This window comes from Schistocerca gregaria, chromosome X (assembly GCF_023897955.1).
Source record: "Schistocerca gregaria isolate iqSchGreg1 chromosome X, iqSchGreg1.2, whole genome shotgun sequence".
Taxonomy (NCBI): domain Eukaryota; kingdom Metazoa; phylum Arthropoda; class Insecta; order Orthoptera; family Acrididae; genus Schistocerca; species Schistocerca gregaria.
In genome coordinates, this window is record NC_064931.1 from 758449609 (window position 1) to 758474482 (window position 24874).

General features: G+C 44.5%; 1 protein-coding gene across 1 annotated transcript in view; it reads right to left on the reverse strand.

The window, feature by feature from the left end:
* The window catches only part of LOC126299002 (endoplasmic reticulum protein SC65-like), a 419949-nt gene that overhangs the window by 76125 nt on the left and 318950 nt on the right, over positions 1–24874 (reverse strand). The window contains exon 5 of the mRNA XM_049990633.1: positions 18542–18678. Coding sequence (XP_049846590.1) covers positions 18542–18678 — 137 coding nt within the window. The remainder of the gene's footprint in view (positions 1–18541; positions 18679–24874) is intronic.

Here is a 24874-nt window from a genome sequence, read left to right on the forward strand (position 1 = left end):
CAGCTATCATCATTGCATTATATGTAGTCGTGTTAACTGAACGTAATTATAACGACACGTGTTCCAATTTAACTCGTGAATGTACAAGTATTAGTCCAACGTTATAATTAGCTCTGGTCTACATGACGACTTATAACGCACCGATGATAGCTGTACTGTCAGTTGAAATACAGATCTGCAATGCAGTAAAAAGGACAGATGACATAACTACTTCTGTCCTGGATTACATCACGGTAGTGGGGCACATCCTTCCCATGGAATGGAACATGGTGATAAAAAGTATCCGGACACCCCTATGTAATGAGAAACTGACCACTAGATGTCACGAAAGGCGAACCAGTCAGTATAAAAGCAGGCAGGGACTATAGTGTTGTCAGTAAAAAAAGTAGTAAAAGCAGAATTGGTCCGTCAGGAGAGGTCAGTGACCAGTGGACTGGTCAATGGATTTCACCTGAGTAACAAATCCATCAGGGACATTTCAACCCTTCCAAAGCTGGCCAGATCGACTGTTGGTGATGTGATTGCGAAGTGGAAACGCGGAGTAACAACCGCCACCGCCTACCGCCATGGGAATAATTTCTTCTTTTAATGATTGTTATACAAGGTGTGTCCATTTTAAAACCGCTGTTCTCCACGAGAAATATTCTCAAAAATATTACCAAATCAATATCAGTGAGTCTAGCAAGCACTTAGACTCTGCGTAGGGAGTTAAAAAGAATGGAGTTCAATGGTCGAGCAGGTCTTCATAAGTTACAGATTTCTATAGTCAGTGCCAAGTGAGACTTGAAGTAGGATAAAGAGCAACGCCACTGGACAGTGGATTATTGAAAATGAGGCATATCAGTGATGAATCACGATATACCCTGTGGAAACCCGACGGAAGGGTTTTGGTTGGCGAATGCTTGGAGAACGTTACCTGCCATCGTGTGGCAGTGCCAAGAGTGAAGTACGGAGAAAGTGATGTTACGGTATGAGTGCGTTTTTCGTGGTTAAGGCGTGACTGCTTATTGCACTAAATGCGAAGGATATGAACAAATTTTGCAAATTTGTGTCCTGTGTACAGTAGAGGAACAGTTCGGAGACGATGATTTATAGCATCAGCATAACAATGCACCACGACAAAAGCAACATATTGAAGCAATTATTTGTGGACAATAACATTCCTACCACGCGGGGTGGCCGTGCGGTCAAGGCGACTTGACATGGTTCGCGCGGCTACCTCTGTCGGAGGTTCCAATACTTCCTCGGGCATGGGTGCGTGTGTTGTCCTTAGCCTAAGTTACTTTAAGTTAGATTAAGTAGTGTGCAAGCCTACGGACCGATGACCTTAGCAGTTTGTATACTTATATGGATATGGTGTCTGATCATTCGGACATGTCCGAAAGATCAGACACCATATCCATATACACTACTGGCCATTAAAATTGCTACACCGGGAAGATGACGTATAACAAAAGCGAAATTTAACCGACAGGGAGGAGATGCTGTGATATACAAATGATTAGCTTTTCAGAGCATTCACACATGGCTGACGCCGTTGGCCACACCTACAACATGCTGACACGAGATAAGTTTCAAACCGATTTCTCATACACAAACAGCAGTTGACCGGCGTTGCCTGGTGAAACGTTGTCGTGATGCCTCTTGTAAGGAGGAGAAATGCGTACCATCACTTTTTCGACTTTCATAAAGGTCGGATTGTAGCCTACAGCCATTGCGGTTTATCGTATCGCGACACTGCTGATCGCGTTGGTCGAGATTCAATGAGTGTTAGCAGAATATGGAATCGGTGGGTTCAGGAGGGTAATACGGAACGCTTTGCTGCATCCCAACAGCTTCATATCACCAGCAGTCGACATGACAGGCATCTTATCCCCATATCTGTAATGGATCGTGCAGCCACGTCTCGATCCCTGAGTCAACAGATGGTGACGTTTGCAAGACAACAACCATCTGCGCGAACAGTTCGACGACGTTTGCAGCAGCATGGACTATCAGCTCGGAGACCGTGGCTGCAGTTACCCTTGACGCTGCATCACAGGCAGGAGCGCCTGCGATGGTGTCCCCTACGATGAACCTGGGTGCACGGATGGCAAAACGTCATTTTTTCGGATGAATCCAGGTTCTGTTTACATCATGGTGATGGTCGCATCCGTGTTTGGCGACATCGGAAGAGTGTATTCGTCATGGCCATACTGGCGTATCACCCAGCGTGATGGTATGGGGTGCCATTGGTTACACGTTTCGGTCACCTCTTGTTCGCATTGACGATGCTTTGAAAAGTGGACATTACATTTCAGATGTGTTACGACCCGTGGCTCTACCCTTCATTCCATCCCTGTGAAACCTTACATTTCAGCAGGATAATGCACGACAGCATGTTACAGGTCCTGTACGGGCCTTTCTGGATACAGAAGGTGTTCGACTGCTGCCCTGGCCAGCATATTCTCCAGATATCTCACCATTTGAAATCGTGTGGTGAATGGTGGCCGAGCAACTGGCTCGTCACAATACGCCAGTCACTACTCTTGATGAACTGTGGTATCGTGATGAAGCTGAATGGGCTGCTGTTCCTGTACACGCCATCCAAGCTCTGTTTGACTCAATGCCCAGGTGTATTAATGCCGTTATTACGGCCAGAGGTGGTTGTTCTGGGTACTGATTTCTCTGGATCTATGCACCCGAACTGCGTGAAAATGCAATCACATGTCAGTTATAGTATAATATATTTGTCGAATGAATACCCGTTTATCATCTGCATTTCTTCTTGGTGTAGCAATTTTAATGGCCAGTAGTGTAAGTATATAGTTCTGGCAATACCGGCCATGACCTTCTTCTTATATGGGGGTGCACACATATTATCCGAACTTTTACGGAACTTGGTAAGAATGTCTTCCACGAGTAATGAGTGTGTTGGGCAGGGACACTACGAATGTAGTGTGTGGACATATAAGGTGAGAATGTGGGTCTCGCGGGAGGCGTGCGCGAGATAGTCCCTGCAGTCGCACTATCCTCTGTGCCCTCGGTGGCTCAGATGGATAGAGCGTTTGCCATGTAAGCAAGAGATCCCGGGTTCGAGTCGCAGTCGGGGCACGTATTTTCTCCTGTCCGCGTTGATATATATCAACGCCCGTAAGCAGCTGAAGTTATTAATATATAATTCTAATTTCTTAGCAGTTTGGTCCCACAGGAACTTACTACAAATTTCCAAATAACATTGCTAACGTACTGGCTTGCCCGGAGTTCCGACCTGAACCCTAGAGAACGCCTTCGGGATGAGCCCCAGCGTCCAACACCACTATCTTCTCTGGTTTCAGTTGCTGATGAAGAATAGTCTGCTACTTCTCCACAGACATTCAAAAACTTCACTGACAGTGTCCTCTGCAGACCATTATGAAGGCAAACGGTTGACACACCCATATTAAATAAAACAGAGACTGCGCTCAGTAGGGTGGAAATACCAAAGGCATGCAATACTACACTGAACAACAAAATTGAAGGATAAATTTTTCGAAACCCCGTGATTGTCTCCCATTCTGACACACGTCTTTGAAATATGGTTGAGAGATGTCTACGACCTTCATCTGAAATAATTCAAAAGCATGGTGCCCTGTAGCATCTCTCTTGGGCTGAGAGATGCTTCAAACAGCAAGGTGTCGGCACTTGCGGAAAGGCCAGATCTCAGACCCTCATGTGAGGTTTAAGGTAGGTTAACGAAATAATATTGGCAACAAATTTTACAATTCTGACCAACGTCACCCTGGACGTGTTACACGATGGGAAGGTCATCCCACCCTCTCTCACCCACATTTCATCCCTTCCTTTGCCGCCTCTGCTATGGAAGTCAAAATTACGACACCCAGCGTTGAAATCACTCGGTTATCTTATCGGTACGCGAGGTAAGCATTTCAGACACATCACAGATCAGAATCGACACGAAAAGTCCTCAGGGATGGCCTAAAGCGCGTCAATGAAACTACTCCATCCCTTAGGATGTTGATTCCCATACAGTTCACCGTCGGAAACGGCAGTTTCTGTGAGATGAGCAACAGGACCACGTTCTTCACAACGTGCGCCACTGATGCTATCCCCTGGGTGTTTCAACCCCAATCTAAAGATATGGTGGTGCTGCAACCCCACTGGACGCGGTCTGACCCGTTTGGAGTGTAGTGCGGTCGTAATTTTTTTTGTGGTATGCAGGGTGGAACCAGTAGAGAGTGTTCAGAACCATTTGACGGAATTTGAACATGATCCGAACTAAAGAAGGGGTTTTATGCTTATTAAGCGTTTACGTTTCGCGCTCTCCTTTGGCGTCGTCACGTGGGAGGGGGTTGGAGGGGCAGGGAAGGGTGTTACATTATCCTGTCGGGAAGTTCGACAGCAACCCTTTGGTCATTCCTTAGGTGCGGTTTGTCTACCTTCATGCGCTAGAGCAACCGCGAGACCAAATTGGTGTCGTAGTTTCCGACAGGTACATTTTTAAAGTGCTTGTGGCGCCTCTAAATTCCACATTTAGAGATCCCCACTGTCTGCCCTAGCAGACGACTGTGTTTCCCTAGCGGTAGACGACGCCATTGTCGTGTATATGTGTGCGCTGATCGGTAGTAACAATGGCTTCGAGAGTGTGTCGTTTGATATTTCACTGTATGTGCAGTGTTTCTAATGAGGACCCGGGCGCTGCACAAACGCTCATTATTGCTGCAACCTGATGGTTTTCCGACGGCAGTACATGGACATATTTCGGTGAGTCAGCCTTGCATCGCATTTCGCAAATAACTTGCAGGCCCTCGTTTACCAAGCAGGACCAGTTGCATAGCCGCCGTCATGGCTCGAATGTACAGCTGCCTCTTTCAACTCACACAGCTCCCTCCGATACTAGGATCAGTAAATTCGGCGTCTTGGCGCTATAATTTTGTTATGTAAATTATTACCTGATTCTCGGCGGTGCCTAGCAACCACGTGCGCCTCTCTCCCTCGCTTTCCGGACTCACAGGGTTTTGATTTCGGCCTCCACGTACGTCTGCGTCCGGTCGTATTACTCACTTAAATCAAGACTGTTTCTTGTGTCCTATGAAGGTGTGATGTTGAAACGTGTTTCAATGGTTTAAATTTCTGTCTGGAACTTAGTTTTGTACTGTGACTGGTGGAACTAAAAACTCTACGAACATGGATCCGAAATGTAATAAATTGTCGCGGGGGATTAGCTGAGCGGTCTGGGCGCTGCAGTGAGAGACCGTGCGGCTGGTCCCGGCGGAGGTTCGAGTCCTCCCTCGGGCATGGAGGTGTGTGTTTGTCCTTAGGATAATTTAGGTTAAGTAGTGTGTAACCGTAGGGACTGATAACCTCAGTCCCATAAGATTTCACAGACATTTGAACATTTTTTTTAATAATAAATAGACTGCTAAACAATTTTATAAGTAGTTTTGAAGAGCGTTTAGTTTGCGGATAAATAAATAATCGTGTGGCTACATTTTAACCTAGTTTACTTTTAAAAAATACACGTTTCGTCCCACTGCACTCCCGCCTACTTTCCGTTTAAAATTTAGCGGAAATGCGCAGTGTGCAGTGAGCACTGACATCTCGGCACGTGTACCCACATGCTCAACAAAGATGCGTGGGCGGCAGCAAGGGTGTTGCTGAATTGGAGAGTTTTAGAGGGGTCCTTTCCGTTTCATTCGCTGTGGTGTGGCAATAAATACAGCAAAAGGAAAGCTGAAGTCTCAAATTTCACGTTTAAGACATCATTCATGCGAGAGGGTGGTACGAACATACCGTCATTTGACCGTCACGCAGATTCCCTTATGGGGACATAGTAATAGGCATCTCTGGCACAAAGAATCAGCCGAAAGAAGTAAAAACAAATAAGTCACTAGGTCCGGATGGAATCCCAATTCGGTTTTACAAAAAGTACTCTACGGTATTATTCTCTTACGTAGCTTATATTTATCGCGAATCTCTTGCCCAGAGCAAAGTTCAAGCGACCGGAAAAAAGCAGAAATGGCTTGTGTGTATAAGAAGGGTAAAAGAACGGGCTCGCAAAATTACAGACCAATATCAAAAACATTGGTTCTCTGTAGAAGTCTTGAACATAATATGAGTTCGGAAATAATAAATTTCCTGATACGGAAAAACGTCTGTCCACAAATCAGCACAGATTTAGAAAGCATCGATCATGCGAAGCTCAGCTTGTCCTTTTCTCACGTGATATCTTGCGAACAATGGATGACGGACAACAGGCAGACTTCTTATTTCTAGATTTCCAAAAAGCATTTGATGAGGTGTCTCACTGCAGACTGTTAAAAAAGGTCTGAGAATATGGATTAGGTTCCCAGATATGTGAGTGCCTCGAAGACTTCTTAAGTAATAGAAATCTGTATGTTGTCCTCAACGGTTCATCAGAGACAAGGGTATCGTAAGGAGTGCCCCGCAAGATGTAATGAGACCGCTCTTATTGTCTATATATACAGGGTGAGGCAAGTAATAGTGGCCCAGAGAACAGAGTTCCTGGTTATAAAGAAACACAGCAGAGGAAAGGAAATAGAGTACTAATCTGACAATAGCACTAGTTGAAAGTGACCACCATTCATCTCTTGCGATCAGCAAATTGCTGAAGGCGGATCATAGCTGGACTGTCCATCCCGATAGCGGAATGGTCAGCGTGACGGACTGCCGTCGTAAGGGGCCCGGGTTCGATGCCCGGCTGGGTCGAGGATTTTCCCTGCTCAGGGACTGGGTGTTGTGTTGTCTTCATCATCATTACATCCCCATCCGGTGCGCAAGTCTCCCAAGTTGGCGTCGAATGTAATAAAACCTGCACCAAGGCTGCCGGACCTGCCCCGTAAGGGACCTCCCGGCCAATGACGCCAAACGCTCATTTCATTTCCATAGCTGGACTGGAATTTGTGCAATCTTATACGAATGTTCTGTTTCAGTTCTTGAAGACTATGAGTGTTGTCGCGATGCACCTTAGACTTGTGGGCTCCCCACACAAAGTATCGCACACTCACAGATCAGGTGACCTGGGGTTGCGACAAGGCTGACCTCTGATATCAACTCTTATCAGACGTGAAGATTGTGTAAATGTGCGTCACGGAACTGTTGTGGATCACTTGGCGGGTCTACACACGGTGTGTGCGCCACGGGGTGTACCCCTGCCCTGTATAAATGATCTGACAGATATGGTGAACAACAATCTGCAGCTGTTTGCTGATGAAAATAGTTAGTCACTGTAAAATATTAACTTCTGAAGTTTTCAAGTTATTGAAACTATTGTTCTTTCATTGGACGCGACTCACTGTTCTGAGATTGCAGATGTATTCAGATTTGCTTTATTATTTAACTGTGATTTATTATAGAATTTCTAGGAGCTCTATGTATTATCTTACAGACTGTCTTACAGTCCGTCGTTGTTGGCGTATCATCTGTTATTCGGCTAAGTTAGCAATCACCGTCCAAATTCCCTATTCTAGTTTTTACTCATTTCCATTCAAGCTGGCAGCCTTTGTTCCTGGCAAGGCTATACTACTGCTTTGCTGGACTAAATGGTTCAAATGGTTCTGAGCACTATGGGACTTAACATCTGAGGTCATCAGTCCCCTAGAACTTATAACTACTTAAACCTAACTAACCTAAGGACATCACACACATCTATGCCCGAGGCAGGATTCGAACCTGCGACCGTGGCGGCCTCGCGGTTCCAGACTGAAGCGCCTAGAACCACTCGGCCACACCAGCCTGCTGTGATGGACTGGCCCGGCATTCCCTTGGACCACCAATTTGCGTTTAGCTGTACAAACAAATTTTCCTTACCTTGTACCAATTTTAGGCAACGAGGTAATTCGCCTATGCAGGGTGAGTCACTAACTATTGCCACATAGAATAACTCTGAAAGTATGATAGTAGCTGAAAAGTTTGTCCGACAAATATTTCATGGGACAACGGGGGCCACAATATGACGTTGTTTTTTGGTGCTAGGTAGGGTCGCGTCAGAGATATGAAGGTCAATTTTGTTTTTTTAAATGGGATGCTATAGTTTGGTATTTATTTTATGATAGCGGCTATCGAGACAAATCCAATTACGTGTAATAGCAAGGTTTTGAAGGTCAACGAAGATCAAAAAGGTGGCATGAACGTCTATTTACAGAAGGTGTTCGAAGTGATGACCATTGGTATCAGTGCAGTGCTGCAATCTTCTTATCATGGATTGAGTGGTATTCCTTATCACCTCGGCACTTATCGAAGTACATGCTCTGACAATTCTCTCTCGTATATCGTGCAAATAGTAAATATTAGCCGAATACGGCGTATCCACCTAACGTGCCTTTGACATGTAAACGCCATTCGACGGTTTCGCAATACAGCACTAATAGGAACGGTAAGACTAGTATTCTCGAAGCAAGCGAATGTGAATGATGTATTCCTTCGAAAAACAAGCCGATATGCATCTCATTCACGGAGAATGCCAACGAAATTAAGTGAGAGCTAGAGACTTATAGGCTGAAAGATATCCTCAACGTACTCACCCTACTCGTCGTATTTTTAAAATGTGTGTCTGATAAATTGAGAAAAACTGGATCTTTAACGCATCGGAAAGCTATCCGGCAAAGGAAAGTTACTAACTAGGAAACGGAAATTGGTACTCTTGCCACTATCGTTCGAGATCTTCTGTTATTTCGCGTCAAATTGCAAGAGTATCTGGCATGAGCCAAAGCGGTGTTGTTTCTGTTCTGCATCGCAATAAATATCATCCTTCCCATATCAGTCTCCTCCAAGAATTAACTGGAACGGAATGTATACGTCGCATTGAATTCTGCCGATGGGCCCAACTTCAGATTCAGAAGGATGACAAATTTATTAATTTGATTTTATTTACTGACGAGGCTACATTCACAAACCATGGAAATATTAATTTGCGTAAGAAAACCTACGTTGGCTCCGGCAAGTTGCACACCAAAAACCGTGGTTGGTGAATGTATGGTGTGGGATTCTGGAGGACAGAATTATAGGTCCCTACTTCATCGAAGGTAATCTTAATTGTAGGAAGTATACCACACTCCTGAAAGAAACATTAGGTCTGTTATTGGAATAAATAACTTTAGGAACAGGGAACAGAATGTGGTATCAACACAATGGGTGCCCGGCACATTTTTCGCTGATGGCTAGAAATGAGTTTTAGAGACAATTCCCAAATCAAATTGGACGTTGAGGAGATGTGTCGTGGCCGGCTCGTTCGCCAGACTTGACGCGTCTGGATTTTTTCTTGTGGGGATTCGTAAAAGACATTGTTTATAAAGACGTTCCAACGAGACCTGAAGATAAGCGAGAGAGAAATATCAGAACATGTGCTTCGGTAAGTGCCGAAGTGAAAAGAAATACCACTCAATCCATGATAAGAAGATTGTAGCACTGATAACAATGGTCATCATTTCGAACACCTTCTGTAAATGCACGTTCATGCCATCTTTTTGATCTTCGTTGACCTTCAAAGACCTTGCTGTTACACATAATTAGATTTGTCTCGATAGCCTCTATCAGAAAATAAGTACTAAACTATAGCCTCCCATTAAAAAAAAAAAGTTGACCTTCATATCTCTGACGCAGCAAAAAACCAACATCATATTATGGCCCCCGTAGTCCCATGCAACTTTTGTCCCACAAACTTTGCAGCACCTTTCATATTTTAGGAGTTACTCTAGGCGGCAATAGTTAGTGACTCACCATGTACACACATAACGTTACAAAAGATTCCCATTTGAGTTCACAATGTATCTCTGTAACAATTGCGTGTTGATCGAAACTATCGATAACAAATTTAACAGCACCTCTCTGAACTGCTTCGATGTCATACATGAATCCAACCTGGCGGGTATCCAAAACTCTCAAGCAGTGCTCAAGAAGGGGTCACACTAGGGTTCTATACACGGTCTCCTTTATGGACGGGTAACAATTTCCTAAAATACTCCCTTGTATATTATCCCCACCCAGGCTAATTAATAAAATGCTCCAGGATGGTGTCATTAGACCTTCGGCTCCTCCCTAAGCTTCACCAATTTTTCTTGTTCTTAAAGCACAGAGTGGCTATTATTGGCCTGTCGTCGATTATAGAGTACTCAACCAGAAAGTCGTCTTGGAATCAGTTCCACCCGACCTTCACAATTGCGTCACCAGGTTCGCGGGTGCCCGTTGGTTCTCTGCACTGGTCCTCAATCAAGTCTACCATTAGGTACAGTACCATTGACGGGAGATTCCAGACCAGTAACTGCCTTTTGTATTGATTGGAGCCTTTACGTGTTTAATCGCGTTCCCTTCGGACTCTGTACGGGCACAGCCGCGTTGTCTCGTCTTTAGGGCCACGTTTTGGGAGATCTTAAGTTCAAATCCGTTTATACGAGTAAACTATCTTGATGATATGGTGGTTTAGTGTCACGTTTGGGGAACACTTGGACCACTTCAAAGAAGTTTTATTACGTCCTAGGGAGGCCGGGCTTATTGTCACCTTCTAAAATTACCTTGCCTCTCCCTTGTATATCTTGGTTTCGGCTCAAGGAGTCAACATTGATCAGGAGCGTATACGTTTCTTCCGTGACTCCCCACCTCCTCCCCCATCCCTTCCTAAGAGCAAAAAGGAGTGAGCAGATTTACTGAAATGGCAAATTTCTTTCGAAAGTTTGTTCCTAATTTCACCCAGTTATCGGCGCCGTTGAATAACTTGCGCAAGAAAGGCGAGCCCTTCCTTTGGGGGAGAGTCATCAAGATTCCTCTGAGGCAATTAAAGCCACCTGTAGCAACCCTCATTTGTTAGTTATCCCGCATTTCGGCAAGCCGTTTATGGTGCAGACCGATGCGTCCAGTTCTGGGGTGGTGCCGGTACTCCTCCTACTACATCAGTGGGAGTGGCGTCCCACCGCCTACGCATCGCCCTGCTTACCTCTCGCTGAATTAAAATATTCAGTGTATGAGTGGTATGCTTTACCAGTTCTCTTCGTCTTGGAGGAATTTTAATTCTACCCAGAGCATAGGGGAATTTGTGCTCTAGGCTGATAATCAGGCGTTGAGTTGGGTATTCCCGTTATAGCTGGTTAATTCCCAACTATGGGGTCACTAGTGGCCACTCTGCACAACATTTTACCAAAATCTTTGCTGTCTTTGGACCACTGAGCACCCTGGTAAGTGATAAAGCTCCGGCATTTAGATCTATGGACATTTTGATATTTGTGTCGATCATGGTACGAGGCATGGCTGCGTCGATAATATTTCATGCTAGGTTCCAAAATTGCTGGGAACTTTCTGTCCAGTGGTTGAATCTTGTTTTTAATGCTGCTCAGCAAGAGATCATCAAAGTCACTCCGGCCTCATTAATCCTAGCCTATCCGATTAAATTTTCCGTGAGTAATCTTTGGACCATTGTTCAGCGAGTCACCTTCCAGACTATCCAATATACCTGGGAGAGAGAAAGGCGCAATATTCAGCTCGCGCATAGGCGTAAGGCGAATAGATACAATTGTGGGAGGCGCGAGTACAAGGGAAGGTCAGAGACCGTGTGTTTGTGCGTAGGTTTCACGTCGGAGCCAAGGCTTGAGCAACTCTTTCTAATAATCTGGCACATCGTTTTATAGGCCCCTGAATTTTTTTTTAGATTCCCGAGTCCAGTTAATATCTTGATCCATAATGAATTGACGGGAAGATCTCTAAATACACATTTTAGTCATATATCTGTACAGTTACCATTGGTGATCTTGTAGCTCGCGAAGAATGAAATTACAATGAAATCAGAGGTTTAGCTGCTTACAGGCGTTGATAAATATCAACGGGGACAGTTGAAAAATGTTTGCACCGACCGGGAATCGAACGCGAGAGCTCCTATTTACATGGCAGACGCTCTATCCAACTGAGCCACCGCATACACAGAGAATAGGGCACATGAAGGAACCTATCTCTGTAACACTCCCAGTTGATATTCATCAACGCCTGTAAGGTCTGCCCCTGGCAGCTGAGTGGTCAGCGCGACGGAATGTCATCCCTAACGGCCCGGGTTTGATTTTCGGCTGGGTCGGCGATTTTCTCCACTCAGGGACTGGGTGTTGTGTTGTCCTTATCATCATCCTTTCATCCCCATCGGCACGCAAGTCGTCGAAGTGGCGTCAACCCGAAAGAATTGCACCAGGCGAACGGTCTACCCTACGGGAGTCCCTAGCCACTCGGCATTTCCATTTCAACGCCCGCAAGCAGCTAAAGGTCTGATTTCATTGTAATTTCATTCTTTGAGAGGTGCAAGATCACCAATGGTATCTGTACAGATACCAGCTTCATGTAGATAAGGCTTACCGCACAATGATCTTCTTCAGTGCGGATGCACTCAGATTTGCCCGAAATCTTATGGGACTCGGTAGGGTCACTGCCGCGAATAACGAGTATGGTGGGCAGAGGCACTACAAATATAGTATGTGGACAGGAAGTTGGAAGGTGTGGGTCTCACGGGGAGCGTTCCAGACATAAGTCCCTGCAGTCGCACTATTTTCTGTCGGGGCACACATTTTTCAGCTGTCCCCGTTGATATTTATCAACGCCTGTAAGCAGCTAAAGGTCTGATTTCATTGTAATTTCAAATTTTAGTCAGGTTCTGGCTTTGGCCTTGGTGCCAAACTGCAGCGGGGTGTCTTTGAGTTTGAGTGGCAGAGGATGAGCCATGTGGGCTCAGCCTTCTATGAATTTGCCCTCGTTGACGATCTTTGTCTGGATAACTTTGAAGGTAAACTGGTGGAGCCGTCAGTGGGCACAAAACTGCGAAGCTGGAAGGTTTTGGGGAGTGAATCTGTGGTATGGAGAGCGAGTTGGCCGGCGTCGCGAGAGGTCTGGAGTTCTGGATGGTACGCGAGAGAACGAATTGACTCCTGTGAAGGCGCTGAGCCTGATTTTGAGTGCCTGTTATCGCCTGCCCTGCGAACTGGTTTCCGTGAGTGGGCATGATATTTTGGAAAACACATCAGCGACTTGGAGTTTGTTTGGCCAGTTCGATGCTAGTGAAGGTGGTCCGGTCTCTTGCAGGCTTAAGGATTGGAAGGATGGTGGCCATCCTGACCAAGTTAAGCAACTTCCGTGGATGTCCTTACCTCTGGCTCTTCACTCCCCCTCCCGCTGGGGTTTATGGTCCCAACACTCATAATAGCAGTTGTTTGAACGTCATTTGCTTAAAATCTGATCAGTGAATTATGGTTAACGGTAGCTGCTTATTCAGTGACCGTTAACTTTATTTAATTCTCTATTTTGCTGTCTGCTGAATGAGCGTGGGTTCAAAATTAATGGTAGCTGTTTATAGGTCTTTTCCTTAAAATATGATCAGAGAATTTTGGCTAACTGTAGCTGCTTAATCAGTGTCTGTTAATTGTATTTAAAATTCTACGTTTCTGTGTCTACTAAATTACCGTGGGTTCATAATTAATAGCATGTGTTAAAAATCTTTTTGCACTGTGTTTTACCCGGAATAAAGTGAAAATTTGTTCCCTGTCAGCAGCTAGGTGATGGGACACTAATGTCATAGACATGAAGAATAAAATTAAAATTATCTGAAATATTTAGTGATTTTTATTGATAAGTGGATCTAAAGGTGCAGATCTAAATGTGTAGACCCCTAGCAAAGGTTGATTTTTCTGATGGACTTCAAAATTTTCGCCGTCACCTTGGGGGCAGCATTATAATACGGAGGGTGAGACCCACGTAGAACTATATAGTGAAATATACACGTAGTCACGCATCAAAAACTTGCAGAACACGTATTCGACGAAATACATATGTTTTGCGGCATGTGAATGGCCACAGCGTTCTCACCGATCAGTGGAGATGGAGAAGCTGTGATATGTTAGGACGTGATAATTCCAGTAATTAACTGATATCTAAACTGTGCGGACGTGTAATATGGGAAGAGATTATCCGTCACAGAACTTATTGTACTTAAATATGTAAAACTGTTTGATTAATGTTGAGTTTCAGGGACAATGTGTGTTAACTCATGGTTACGGATAACACTTATTCTATCTTCTGCCCATGGTTCTCAGTACTCATAATTGTCGAGTGTCTGTATGGAGAGAAAATATGTTGCTGTGTTCTTTTATAACTCTCGATTTCCTTGTGTTTGTCAATGTGACTATCAGTCTATTCTTTCTGGCGTATGAAATTTTTCAACGTTTTATAATGAATACTTATTTTCCGACTGAAAATGATAAGTGTAAATTACACTAGTGAGCCAAAACATTGTGACCATCTCCTTATTAGCGTGTTTGTCTGGCTTTGGAACGAAATACAAAACTGATTCTGCGTATCGGGGATCCGACAGTTTGTGGGTAGGTTTGTGAATGTATGTACCATTAGATCATGTAATTCGAGTAAATAACGGGCCACTGATTTGCGTACGCGATGATGGCGCCAGATAGCGACCCGGTTGGGTTCCATAAGAAAGCAGCACACGAATTTGGTCCCCTGCTGTATTCCTCAAACCACTGTAGCAAGGATCTGGCTCCGATATATGGACAATTATACTGCTGAACGTTGTCGGGGAAGACAAATGGTGGGCTCTAAGTACTATGGGACACAACATCTGAGGTCATCAGTCCCCTAGACTTAGAACTATCTAAACCTAACTAACCTAAGGATATCACACACATCCATGCCCGAGGCACGATTCGAACCAGAGACCGTAGCAGCCACGTAGTTCCGGACTGAAGTGCCTAGAACCGCTCGGCCACCAGGACTGCTCGGGGAAGACATCAAGCTTGAATGGATGCAGTGGTTTGCAGCTGTCAGCATGTCTTTGATTACTACCATAGGTCCCCTGCAAGTGCAGGAGAATGTCTCCCAAAAGCATAATACTGCTCCCACTAGCCTGAGTCCGTGGCGGGCTGCATGTTTCGAGCCGCCGTTAACCTCGCTGACGGCGTTTGTGGAGACGACCAGCGACCTAATGTAGCAAAAATGTCACTCACCCGAAGACAGGTTTCCGCTGATCAACGGTCGAATCCCGATGATACCACGCCCACTCCAGTCGTAATTGACGATGTCGTCGGTTCAATATGTGAACAGGTTAGGGTGTTGTGCTGCGGAGCTCCATGTTCAACAATGTACGATGAACGGTGTGTTCCGAAAAACTTGTGCTCTTTCGGCAGGGATACCACAGATCACTTCTGTCCTACTGTACAGAGCAGACAAGTCTCCGAAGCCGACGTTCTGTGCAGGGTTTCTGATATCCAACCATTTAGCGCTTAGTGGTAGATTCACCGTCCTCCTAACCCTTTCCGTACACGCTCACAACAGTAGCACGTGAACATTCGACCATCTTCGCCGTTTTCTAGATACTCGTTCACAGGCTGTGCGCAATAAAAATCTACTCTTCATCAAAGTCGAATATCTCAACGGATTTTCCCATTTGAAACCCAAACCGTTGCTAGGGTGATCCCTCGTCCGTGTCTGCTCCGCTTACATACACTACTGGCCATTAAAATTGCTACACCACGAAGATGACGTGCTACAGACCCGAAATTTAACCGACAGGAAGAAGATGCTGTGATATGCAAATACACTCCTGGAAATGGAAAAAAGAACACATTGACACCGGTGTGTCAGACCCACCATACTTGCTCCGGACACTGCGAGAGGGCTGTACAAGCAATGATCACACGCACGGCACAGCGGACACACCAGGAACCGCGGTGTTGGCCGTCGAATGGCGCTAGCTGCGCACCATTTGTGCACCGCCGCCGTCAGTGTCAGCCAGTTTGTCGTGGCATACGGAGCTCCATCGCAGTCTTTAACACTGGTAGCATGCCGCGACAGCGTGGACGTGAACCGTATGTGCAGTTGACGGACTTTGAGCGAGGGCGTATAGTGGGCATGCGGGAGGCCGGGTGGACATACCGCCGAATTGCTCAACACGTGGGGCGTGAGGTCTCCACAGTACATCGATGTTGTCGCCAGTGGTCGGCGGAAGGTGCACGTGCCCGTCGTCCTGGGACCGGACCGCAGCGACGTACGGATGCACGCCAAGACCGTAGGATCGTACGCAGTGCCGTAGGGGACCGCACCGCCACTTCCCAGCAAATTAGGGACACTGTTGCTCCTGGGGTATCGGCGAGGACCATTCGCAACCGTCTCCATGAAGCTGGGCTACGGTCCCGCACACCGTTATGCCGTCTTCCGCTCACGCCCCAACATCGTGCAGCCCGCCTCCAGTGGTGTCGCGACAGGCGTGAATGGAGGGACGAATGGAGACGTGTCGTCTTCAGCGATGAGAGTCGCTTCTGCCTTGGTGCCAATGATGGTCGTATGCGTGTTTGGCGCCGTGCAGGTGAGCGCCACAATCAGGACTGCATACGACCGAGGCACACAGGGCCAACACCCGGCATCATGGTGTGGGGAGCGATCTCCTACACTGGCCGTACACCTCTGGTGATCGTCGAGGGGACACTGAATAGTGCACGTTACATCCAAACCGTCATCGAACCCATCGTTCTACCATTCCTAGACCGGCAAGGGAACTAGCTGTTCCAACAGGACAATGCACGTCCGCATGTATCCCGTGCCACCCAACGTGCTCTAGAAGGTGTAAGTCAACTACCCTGGCCAGCAAGATCTCCGGATCTGTCCCCCATTGAGCATGTTTGGGACTGGATGAAGCGTCGTCTCACTCGGTCTGCACGTCCAGCACGAACGCTGGTCCAACTGAGGCGCCAGGTGGAAATGGCATGGCAAGCCGTTCCACAGGACTACATCCAGCATCTCTACGATCGTCTCCATGGGAAAATAGCAGCCTGCATTGCTGCGAAAGGTGGATATACACTGTACTAGTGCCGACATTGTGCATGCTCTGTTGCCTGTGTCTATGTGCCTGTGGTTCTGTCGGTGTGATCATGTGATGTATCTGACCCCAGGAATGTGTCAATAAAGTTTCCCCTTCCTGGGACAATGAATTTACGGTGTTCTTATTTCAATTTCCAGGAGTGTAATTAGTTTTTCAGAGCATTCACACAAGGTTGGCGCCAATGACGACACCTACAACGCGCTGACATGAGAAAGTTTCCAACCGATTTCTCATACACGAACAGCAGTTGACTGGTGTTGCCTGGTGAATCTTTGTTGTGCTGCCTCGTATAAGGAGGAGAAAGGCGTACCATCACGTTTCCGACTTCGATAACGGTCGGATTGTAGCCTATCGCGATTGCAGTTTATCGTATCGCGACACTGCTGCTCGCGTTGGTCGAGATCCAATGACTGTTAGCAGAATATGGAATCGGTGGGTTCAGGATGGTAATACGGAACGCCGTGCTGGATCCCAACGGCCTCGTATCACTAGCAGTCGAGATGACAGGCATCTTATCCGCATGACTGTAACGGATCGTGCAACCACGTCTCGATCCCTGAGTCAACTGATGGGGATGTTTGCAAGACGACAAACATCTGCACGAACAGTTCGACGACGTTTGCAGCAGCATGGACTATCAGCTACGAGACCATGGCTGCGGTTACCTTTGACGCTGCATCACAGGTAGGAGCGCCTGCGATGGTGTACTCAATGACGAACCTGAGTGCACGAACGGCAAAACGTCATTTTTTCGGATGAATCCAGGTTCTGTTTACAGCATGGTGATGGTCGCATCCGTGTTTGGCTACATCGCGGCGAACGCACATTGGAAGCGTGTATTCGTCATCGCCATATTGCTGTATCACCGGGCGTGATGGTGTGGGGTGCCATTGGTTACACGTCTCGGTCACCTCTTGTTCGCACTGACGGCACTTTGAACAGTGGACGTTACATTTCAGATGTGTTACGACCCTTGGCTCTACCCTTCATTCTTTCCCTGCGAAACCCTACATTTCAGCAGGATAATGCACGACAGCATGTTGCAGGTCCTGTACGGGCCTTTCTGGATACAGAAAATGTTCGACTGCTGCCCTGCCTAGCACGTTCTCCAGATCTCTCACCAACTGAAAAAGTCTGGTCAACGGTGTCCGTGCAACTGGCTCGTCACAATACGCCAGCCACTACTCTTGATGAGCTGTGGTATCGTGTTGAAGCTGTAGACGCCATCCAAGCTCTGTTTGACTCAATGCCCAGGCATATCAAGGCCGTTATTACGGCTAGAGGTGGTTGTTCTGGGTACTGATTTCTCAGGATCTGTGCACCCAAACTTCGTGAAAATGTAATCACATGTCAGTTCTAGTATAATATATCTGTCCAAAGAATACCCGTTTATCATCTGCATTTCTTCTTGGTGTAGCAATTTTAATGGCCAGTAGTGTACTGTTACCGCAACACGTGCCCACAACGCCACCAATAGGCGTCCAACATCGCGGAGGGCTCTGGTGGTAATGTTTTGACTTATCAGTGTACATCAGTATGTGAACTGATTCTTTCTACGCCAAACCTGCATTGCATTGAACACAATAAAATTTTGGAAACCTGAAAAATCTACATTTTAAAGTTTTTTTAAGTTCGAACAGAAATTTGAATTCTTTTGTGGGAAATTATTCTATAGATACATTATTTTAAACTTACCTCCCGCGGTTTAAAAAATTCTTTTTCCACTTTCGGCAAACTGAGGTAATATTTCTTATTTTGCAGCATAGTCTCGTCTGCGGGACTGAAGAGCAGATAGGTAGCAACTGCCTCGCATGCTTTCCTCATATCACCAACTAGAAACAAGATCAAACATTACAATTCACGCTTAAGAAAGGAGATAAAACTACCTATAAAATATGTAATAAGAGAAATTCTGGACTGATACTTGGGAGACTCATAACTTCTTACTAAGTACAAAAGTGACGTTACTTTTAACGTTTGTATATTTTCATTTTTAATTATGCATGAAATTCATGTTCTTAAAGTGGTTCACAGTTAATAGAGAAATCAGCTCTTGTTTAGGCACCAAATTTTAAAAAAAATCATAACGAAACACTGTTTTGCAACATTTTTAATAAAACTTAAAATCTCATGCATAAATATAGAGTTCAAAATGAGCCATATTGAAGCAAATAGATTATGGGCGGGTGCATTATCATGATGGAGATGTCAAGTTTTGCTGTCCACAGATCATAATGTACGGATTCAGTAATTATCACTGAATTAATTATCGAAGGAAATTGACGGAGATCCGAATTGTGAAATAATTTGGGTGAAGGTCACGGTTAAAGCAAGCTCAGACATGGTAACTGGATGTTTCTATAGGCCCCCTGGCTCAGCAGATGTTGTGGCTGAGCACCTGAAGGATAATTTGGAAAATATTTCGAGTAGATTTCCCCACCATGTTATAGTTCTAGGTGGAGATTTTAATTTGCCGGATATAGACTGGGAGACTCAAACGTTCATAACGGGTGGCAGGGACAAAGAATCCAGTGAAATTTTTTTAAGTGCTTTATCTGAAAACTACCTTGAGCAGTTAAACAGAGAAGCGAGTCGTGGCGATAACATGTTAGACCTTCTGGTGACAAACAGACCCGAACTATTTGAAAGAGTTATCGCAGAACAGGGAATCAGCGATCATAAAGCGGTTACTGCATCGATGATTTCAGCCGTAAATAGTAATATTAAAAAAGGTAGGAAGATTTTTTTGTTTAGCAAAAGTGACAAAAATTAGATTTCAGTGTAGCTGATGGCAGCTACATGAAGAGAAGTCTTCCGAAGTAAGAGTGATTTCAGGTGTGCCGCAGGGGAGTGTCGTAGGACCGTTGCTATTCACAATATACAAAAATGACCTTGTGGATGACATCGGAGTTTCAATGAGGCTTTTTGCGGATGATGCTGTGGTTTATCGAGAGGTTGTAACAATGGAAAATTGTACTGAAATGCAGGAGGATCTGCAGCGAATTGAGGCATGGTGCAGGGAATGGCAATTAAATCTCAATGGAGAAGAGTGTAATGTGCTCCGAATACATAGAAAGAAAGATCCCTTATGATTTAGCTACAATATAGCAGGTCAGCAACTGGAAGGTAAAGCAGATGCCAGACTGAGATTCATTGGAAGAATCCTAAGGAAATGCAATCCGAAAACAAAGGAAGTAGATTACAGTAAGCTTGTTCGCCCACTGCTTGAATACTCCTCAGCAGTGTGGGATCCGTACCAGATAGGGTTGATAGAAGAGATAGAGAAGATCCAACGGAGAGCAGCGCGCTTCGTTACAGGATCATTTAGTAATCGCGAAAGCGTTACGGAGATGATAGATAAATTCCAGTGGAAGACTCTGCAGGAGAGACGCTCAGTAGCTCGGTATGGGCATTTGTTGAACTTTCGAGAACATACCTTCACCGAGGAGTCAAGCAGTATTTTGCTCCCTCCTACGTATATCTCGCGAAGAGACCATGAGGATAGATTAGAGCCCACACAGAGGCATACCGACAATCCTTCTTTTCACGAACAATACGAGAATGGAATGGAAGGGTGAACCGATAGAGGTACTCAAGGTACCCTCCGCCACACACCGGCAGGTGGCTTGCAGAGTATGGATGTAGATGTAGATGTCCCATTCGCAAGTTCTTGTATTGTGATACAATGTTCGCGTGAGGACCACGAATATGTTGTTGTGGTTTTCAGTCCGGAGACTGCTTTGATGCAGCTCTCCATGCTACTCTATCCAGTGCAAGCTTCTTCATCTCCCAGTACCTACTGCAACCTACATTCTTCTAAATCCGCTTTTTGTATTCATCTCTTGGTCTCCCTCTACGGTTTTTACCCTCCACGCTGCCCTCCAATACTAAATTGGTGATCCCTTGATGCCTCAGAACATGTCCTACCAACCGAACCCTTCTTCTGTCAAGTTATGCCACAAACTTCCCTTCTCCCTAATCCTATTCAGTACTTCCTCATTAGTTATGTGATCTACCCATTTAATCTTCAGCATTCTTCTGCAGCACCACATTTCGAAAGCTTCTATTCTCTTCTTGTCGAAACTATTTTTCGTCCACGTTTTACTTCCATACATGGCTACACTCCATTTAAATACTTTCAGAAACAACTTCCTGATACTTAAATCTATACTCGATGTTAACAAATTTCTCTTCTTCAGAAACGCTTTCCTTGCCATTGCCAGTCTACATTTTATGTCCTCTCTACTTCGACCATCATCTATCATTTTGCTCTCCAAATAGAAAAAATCGTTTACTACTTTATGCATCTCATTTCCTAATCTAATTCCCTCAGCATCACCAGATTTAATTCGTCTACATTCCAGTATCCATGAATATAAGATTAGGGATATTAGGGCTCGTACGGAGGCACACGGTCGGTCGCTGCCCTCGCTCTGTTTGCGAGTGGAATATGAAACGAAAAGACTACTGGTGGTGCGAGATACCCTCAGACATGCACCATACGTTGGCTTGCGGAGTATGTACGTCGATGTAGATGTAGATTTCTATGTATGTGTAGACGTGGACACTGTCATGATGGATTGTTGTGGGTGTGACTGAACACAATTCGCTGTCCACTGATGTGTGGCCATTTTTATCCGTGAGTTGCTAATGGCATTGTTCCCGAAAGGCTGTTGAGTCTTGCGAATGGTTTTCACTTGGATATCGCTCCACAATTTGTTTCATCGTTTCACAACTTAGTGGAATAGGAAGGGCGCTCGCCACACGTCCTCACATATAGAACGATTGCCAACGACTGCCATTTTCTGCTGGCGGCAAAAAGAAATTCACGATTGCGCACGAATGTCCCCCACCGTATCTCCATTGGAGTAAGTCTCCCACGCTTCGATGTGTTACGAGGGAAAGAATACAGTTCGATGCTTTTTGAACACATCTCGTATTTCGTGTTCAATGTGTTTCAGTATCTTAAAATAGTTTCCCTAATAACCTAGCCACAGATAATTTGTACAATGTATGTAGTGCACCATAAATGGATTAAATTTGTTAATACAGGGAGCAATAACTTCATATAACATCCAAAAATAGTAACGATCGTGTTGTAGCTGCAGGAAATAAAAACTAATAGAATATAAAAAGAAAAGTTATTAAAAAATCCAGTAGTTGGGTTACTGGATCAGAACAAAAAAAATCGGATCATAAGACTGAATATATGTGCAATATAGTCAAATGACAGTAGCGGAAAAGCTGAAAGTGAAGACCAAATTAAATATCGGATATCCGATGGATGTTCTCAGTAAGTAACCCGCCGATAACCGGGCACATTTTTTCGCAGATGTTTTACGAAGCCGCTTTAAACTCTTTTATATGAACAGTGACAAGTAGGAGTCAATAATGACCCAGTAGAAAACATATCGTACATGTTTCTTCATCGTGACTGTTACAAGTTACGATCATATAGGCTCAATTGTATGCACAAAAAGGGCAGTTTCGTTTTAGTGGTTGGATAGTGGAAAACTGAAATGTCTCTAAAACAGAGACCGCTTACAGTGGATCTATATCAAGCTGGATTCACTAGGTCACAAAGAACATAAATAATATCACAAATTTTTTGCAAAGTCTACACTGACAAAAACATGAAGAAAGACATATAATATCTCGAGATGGATGACCTACACAGATAAAGAAGGTTTTCAGTGTAGATGTACAATGAAACTATTAATAATTCCTACGGAGCCACAACTTGCAGGAATAGGAAATAATGAAATGAACATCCACATACAACGATGTAGGGCAACCTTTCGCATCCAGACAGTCTGGGTAGGATTACTATGTATTCTAGATTTCAGGTTCATCTGACGATGGGGCTGAAACTCCGAAACCGTGTGAGTGTATAGCGACTTCTGTCGTAAAAGACCTCGGTCAATAAAGAATTTTACAACTTTGGGGAACTTGTTTACCGTGAATTGTTGCAGAACAGTTGTGAATGTTCCACAAATAAAAATTTATGCTGTTAGTATGTTTGTTCTGGACCATTTTTGGTCATCTACGTCTGCGTCATGAGAGTCCAGTGAAATCATCACTCTTATCAGGGACGTCATCGCTTTTACTGGTGATATCACCCTTATCAGTGGTAAGCCACTCCCTTCCTGCCTCCCCATCCCTCTTATTATCTGCAGCCAGTCACAGTAGAGTATTAAAACGGAACAATCAACGAAACATCCAAGATAGCCGGAAAAGCCCAATTGAGTTAGTGACAAATTAAAAGCCACGTCTTCCTCCTCCTATCACCAACCAATCACGCTGCAGCACTCCTTATGTCCACCCGATCATAGCGCAGGATTAAAAATGAAAAATCCAAGATGGCAGAAATAGCTCAATTATGGTAAAGGGTAGTTAAAATTTCCTCTTCCCTTAATTCCATCCTGCCCCCATTTCCAGCCAAACATAGCACAGTATTAAAAATCTAAATTGTTGGAAATGATTAACTTTGCTTCATACCCTACCCCTTCCTCTCTGTGTTAAAAAAAAATGGTTCAAATGACTCTGAGCACTATGGGACTTAAAATCTATAGTCATCAGTCCCCTAGAACTTAGAACTACTTAAACCTAACTAACCTGAGGACAGCACACAACAGCAAGCCAACACGAGGCAGAGAAAATCCCTGACCCCGCCGGGAATCGAACCCGGGAACCCGGGCGTGAGAAGCGAAAACGCTACCGCACGACCACAATATGCAGGCCCTCTGTGTATCCAACCAGTCAGAATATATTAAAATGACACGTAAAAATGACATTAGATTACATTATTTCCGACGTACATATCGAGCCATGCCCCATCCCCAATCTTATCTAGAGCCAATAATAGGGCTACTTTAAAAATACCAGGACAGTGGAACTTACTCTATTTTGTTAGTGGGGAATTGAAAACACTCTCCCACTTCACTTCTTCTCATCTCCAGTCTATTATAACGCATTTTTAAAAATCTAACATGGTGGAATCTGAAACCCCAAGGAGTCAGAGTGTGATATTAAATTAGATTAGATTAATAATAGTTCCATGTATCATGAATACGATATTTCGTAATGATGTGGAACGAGTCAAATTTTCCAGTACATGACATAATTAAGTGAATTTAACAACATTATGAAGTCAGTATAACAACTTTTTCATTTTTCGTTTTTTTTAATTTTTTAATAAATTTTTTGTTTGTTTTTTCTTTTTATCTTAATTTATATCTAAAAATTCATGTATGGAGTAGAAGGAGATGCCATTCAGAAATTCTTTTAATTTCTGCTTAAATACTTGTTGGTTATCTGTCAGACTTTTGATACTATTTCGTAAGTGACTAAAGACTTTAGTGGCAGTATAATTCACCCCTTTCTGTGCGAAAGTTAGATTTAATTTTGAATAGTGAAGATCATCCTTTCTCCTAGTATTGTAGTTATGCACACTGCTGTTACTTTTGAATTGGGTTTGGTTGTTAATAACAAATTTCATAAGAGAGTATATATACTGAGAAACTACTGTGAATAGCCCTAGATCCTTAAATAAATGTCTGCAGGACGATCTTGGGTGGACTCCAGCTGATGGTTAAAATGGAGTCGTATTACACTATTTCTGACATAAGCAACAAGTTTGCCGCTTCCTTCAAGCCCTCTTATATCCAGCCAACAAAAGTATCCAAGAAGATGGAAGCAGACCATACAGTGCTTTATACCCTACCCTCCTCCTCCTTCCAACCAATCAGATTGTGGATTTGGGAAATGGTGCCAGATATGCAGGAAACGATTATGTAACGCAATATCAAAAAAATGGTTCAAATGGCTCTGAGCACTATGGGACTTAACTTTGGAGGTCATTAGTCCCCTAGAACTTAGAACTACTTAAACCTAACTAACCTAAGAACATCACACACATCCATGCCCGAAGCAGGATTCGAACCTGCGACTGTATCGGTCGCGAGGTTCCAGACTGTAGCGCTAAGAACCGCTCGGCCACCCTGGACGGCTCAACATCAAAGATATGTA